This window comes from Mastomys coucha, chromosome X (genome assembly GCF_008632895.1).
Source record: "Mastomys coucha isolate ucsf_1 chromosome X, UCSF_Mcou_1, whole genome shotgun sequence".
Taxonomy (NCBI): Eukaryota; Metazoa; Chordata; class Mammalia; order Rodentia; family Muridae; genus Mastomys; species Mastomys coucha.
The window spans coordinates 11,648,339-11,652,673 of NC_045030.1; the positions used below are offsets into that span (position 1 = coordinate 11,648,339).

The following is a 4,335-nucleotide window of genomic DNA, read 5'->3' on the forward strand; positions in this document are numbered from 1 at the left end:
TGCCGGTCTTGTGCGGAGATCGGAGGCGTCCTTGCGGGCTCCGGCCGGGGAAGCTGGGGGGTGGGGGGTGGTATCGGCGTTGGAGTTGTGAATTCGCTGCGTTTCCATGAAATCCTGCGGAGTGTCGCTCGCTACCGCCGCCGCCGCCGCTTTCGGTGATGAGGAAAAGAAAATGGCGGCGGGAAAAGCGAGCGGTGAGAGCGAGGAGGCGTCCCCCAGCCTGACAGCCGAGGAGAGGGAGGCGCTCGGCGGACTGGACAGGTACAGGGAACGGGCAACGGCCCGGGCGACTCGGGACAGGCAGGCGCCGCTCTCCGAGGAGGTCGGAGCGCGGCTCGCTTGTGGCGGCGGTGGGGTGGGCACCTCGGCTGGGCGCTCTTGGCGCCGCTGACGCCGGGGCCTCGGTCTTTGGCACGGACCGGTCGGCGGCGTTGCCGGAGCACTAACGAGCCGCGTGTGTCTTTCTCTGCAGCCGCCTTTTCGGGTTCGTGAGATTTCATGAAGATGGCGCCAGGATGAAGGCCCTCCTGGGCAAGGTAAGGTAGCCGCGGGCCGGAGCGCGGACACGGTCTCCCGGGCTACAGGCGCGCTCGCTCGGGGCCCCGGGGCCGGGTCACCACTCATTGTGGCCTCGAACGACGGCCGAGGGGCTTCCAGGAAACTATTTTCTGCTACTGCCCTCCCCTCCAACCCCTGATACCTCGCTTGCTCTCTTGAGAGATCACTTTTCTTGGAGCCAGAGGACAGGACAGAGGCAGCAGCGCATTTGGGACCAAGCTCATGTGGGGTTTCCAAATTGCCTCCGATTTTACCGCCCTTGAGGGCTAGGCCGATGATCTCCGAGGTGCCTATGGAGGGTCATGAGTTCGTAAACAGGTGTAGATTTCCTTAAACCCCCGTTCGCTATCTCTCCTGGTTTTTTAAAGCTCTTTAGGCAGGGTGTTCGTGATGTCTGCTGTTAACCAAACATTTCGGGGTGGCTTCTTGTCTCTGCTCCCTGAAGGGGGAAGTTGCACGTAGTTTAGGTCGGTAAAGAGTTTGCATGGGGTTGTTGACATGTATCTCAATCGGTGTGTGCTTTACCTGAAGTTAGGTGACTTGTTTACTTTTTGGGTCTTTCTGCCATAGATCTACCACAGTTGTATGAGTGCGTTTTCTGGAGTTTCGTTTCCTGTGAGCCTGTCTGGAGCAGTTGGGGAGGATTCTGGGTGTAGTCTCTTGTTTATTTGAGTGCAAAGTTGTTGGTACTGTCATTTAGTTAAGTAATGGCTGCTTCTGTCGGCCCAAGATGGCGGGACAGGGTGGGAGGAGAAAGTGAAGGGGGAGAGGTTTGGGGGAGGGAGGAGAGGTAAACATGGAAATAAATAGTACCAAAGAAGAATAGGCCTCTCCTTTGGAGTATGTAGCTCGGTAGTTAATAAAAATGATCACAGATTATTTGCATGTAGAATTTTTGTCCCCTTCTCTAGCTTTGAAATAGCATGCATAAGCCTGGTAAATGCTTATCAACCTGTAGCACATTTAGTTACCCATCGAAAGCTATTGAACAAAGGCTGGAGTCTCAGTCTGTCTGCTTCAGTCTATATTTCCTGACCAAAGTGTGATTGGATTGGTTTGAGGAGGCTCTTTTGTTAATTGGGACTCTCAAACTTGGGAGTGTGTATGATAGATGTTGCATTCATTAGACATTTTCTTTGCCGGAAATCTCTAGGTTTGATTTGACACTTAGTTATCTCTATTGTTGCAATTGGGAAGTTTAAGAAAGACGACTAAAGCTTAACCGCTTTTTAAAAAGTTGGTTATTTTGGTCCTTACTTTTTGAATATATTTTAATTTGGCAGTATTGTATTTATCTATGATCACAATTATGTTTTTATTTTAAAGTATCAAAATATAAGAACTTGTGATTGCAGACAATTGCAGGCAGAACAGTCATAATCTTTTTCAATAGGTCCATTTTCTTTGAATGGTAAGAAAATTTGAATTGAACTTTGACAGTGAAGGTATTAATTTGCTCTCATTAAAATTATCGCTGGAAAAATGTTCAGTGACTAGCTCTGGAATTATATAAATATCAATAGTTGTTGGCCCCGTGTTTTTAAGATTATCCCTAACCTATTTGAAGTATTTTATGTACAAAGACTAGATTTCTGTGAAGTTGTCATTCCAGATATATATGTATATATTTATATATATATATAATATATATATATATTATATATATAGTGTTTAAATTTAAGGGCCATTTTATTTTGGAGTAAACATTGCTAGTTTATATTGATTGGGTTAATAAAGTTGCCTGCAGGGATAATTAATTTGGAAATTTAGGCTAAATTTATTCCTTTTGTTTGCAGTGATGAAGAAATAAGTGGAATCTGTTTTAAGTGCATGTGTAAAGTGCTAGTTCATGCTTTCATATCTTAGAATGCTTGTAATCAGAATCACAGTGGGTGGTGCTTAACATAGGATATTATATCATAGTAGTAAAACCTACAGTTAATATGAACTGAGTACATATTTTAAAAATTGAGCATTTTCAAAATTTTCTAAATGTGCATTATTTTATTTTTCTATTATTTGAAAAATTTGTGAAGCTTCATTTTGTTTGGGGGAAGAATTATGACTTTAAATGTCGGGTGGTATATGGATTAAAAAAATCTTCATTGGTTCTGGCTTCTTAGATCAGGGTTCAACAGCTTTAATGCTAAAACATTCTATATTATTGTGCTTTGAACACCTACATGGATCTTGATTGTGTCTTTATTAGCCTGAACATTTCAGTAAATGTGTATTATAAATTTATTTTGAATTGAATTCTGAAAAGAATGAGTGAATTGTAGTCCTTGGTGTGAAGTGTTAAATTATTAAGTTTTATCCATCCTCTCACTGTCCTGAGAATGTGAGATTTGGGGAGTGGAATGGTACGTTGCTTTCAGAATTATTTCCTCTGTAACTTTTTAAAAGAAGTATTGGCTTTTGTCTATGGTGTGGTGGGTTTGTTCAGGCAATTTTCCTGAACAATTTTTAGAATTCTTTTTTTAGTTATGAATTTTGTTGTTATTCCTAGAAAAATTTAGTCTGTGCCAAAACATATTTCACCTTTCTTGCAGAAATTTAGCCACTCCTTGTCTTGAGAAAAATTTCTTCCCCTTGTGTTTTACTCCACCTTTAAAGTTTTAGAGTGCACATTTATAAACAAGTCTAACATTTTGGAAAACTAAAACCATTCCATAGGTATTTTTTATTTGCCCTTTAACATGTTTGAGGCTGCTGTATTTCAGATGATTTTTTTTTCTGGAATCTGCATACTTTTGTAAGTTATTGAAAGGTTTGCTTGCAGGATTGTCACTCCGTATATAGTATGGTGTTTTGAATTTCAAGAAAATAGTAATACAGTAGTTTTGTAGTAATACCTTAAATAAGGCTGTAAAGGAACTAGAGCTTCCTTTAGAATTCTTGTAATATCGCATGGCCTTTAACAGTTTTCTCTTTAATGCCAACCTGTAATTATATTATTATTGTTACTACTTATTTTATGTCTATGGGTGTTTTGCCTGCATGTATATCTATGTACCACTTGGGTGGTGACTGAGGAGGCCAGAAAGAGTTTCTGATCTGATCCCTTAGAACTGGAGTTACAGCCTGTTTTGAATTGTCCTTGTGGGTACTTGGAATTGAATCTGAATTCCCTAGAAGAGCAGCCAGTTCTCTTAACCACTGAGCCATCTCCAGGACTAATAGTTCATTATTTTTGTTTTTCTAATTACATTGGAATTACTGAGAAATAATTAAGTGAAGACTTTTTTTTTAGTAGAAATTAACTATTATGATTACTTACTACAAATTTGAAAATTTGGGGGTATATTTTTTAATTAGATAAGGATTTGAGTCAGTATATAGAGAGAAACAAAGTAAAAGAGTATAAATAAGATAGTACTATGTAGTATCATTAGAGTAGAGTAATAATATGGTAGAGGCCTGAGGCAAGTTGCTCTGTCAATTTGGAGTATCTTGTCTCTGTGTGAGGGGAATGTAATTTATCATTGAAATACATAGCTGTGGAGCTGGAGAGATGACTTAGCAGTTAAGAGCCAGTACCGGTTTTGTAGAGGACCAGAGTTTGGTTCCCAGCACCAACACTGGGAAGCATATACAACAGCTTTATCAGCACTCTAGCTAGCTTCAGGGGCTCTGATCTTCTGGCCTCTATGAATATCTGCAAATAGGCACACACAGAGAGAAATGCACAATTAAAGATAGATCTTTAAAGTGAAATACATAGTTTTTTTTCATTGTCATATTTTGTGTGTGTGTGAGTGAGAGAGAGAGAGAGAG

The 4,335-nt window shown here is 40.9% G+C and overlaps 1 protein-coding gene across 9 annotated transcripts in view; it reads left to right on the forward strand.

The window, feature by feature from the left end:
- Positions 1 to 6: 6 nt before the first annotated feature.
- Kdm6a (lysine demethylase 6A) overlaps positions 7 to 4,335 on the forward strand; it is a 148,972-nt gene continuing 144,643 nt past the window's right edge. For all 9 annotated transcript variants that reach the window (XM_031343393.1, XM_031343472.1, XM_031343689.1 and 6 more), the window contains exons 1-2: positions 7 to 261; positions 473 to 536. In XM_031343393.1, coding sequence (XP_031199253.1) covers positions 107 to 261; positions 473 to 536 — 219 coding nt within the window. In that variant the 5' untranslated portion in view covers positions 7 to 106. The remainder of the gene's footprint in view (positions 262 to 472; positions 537 to 4,335) is intronic.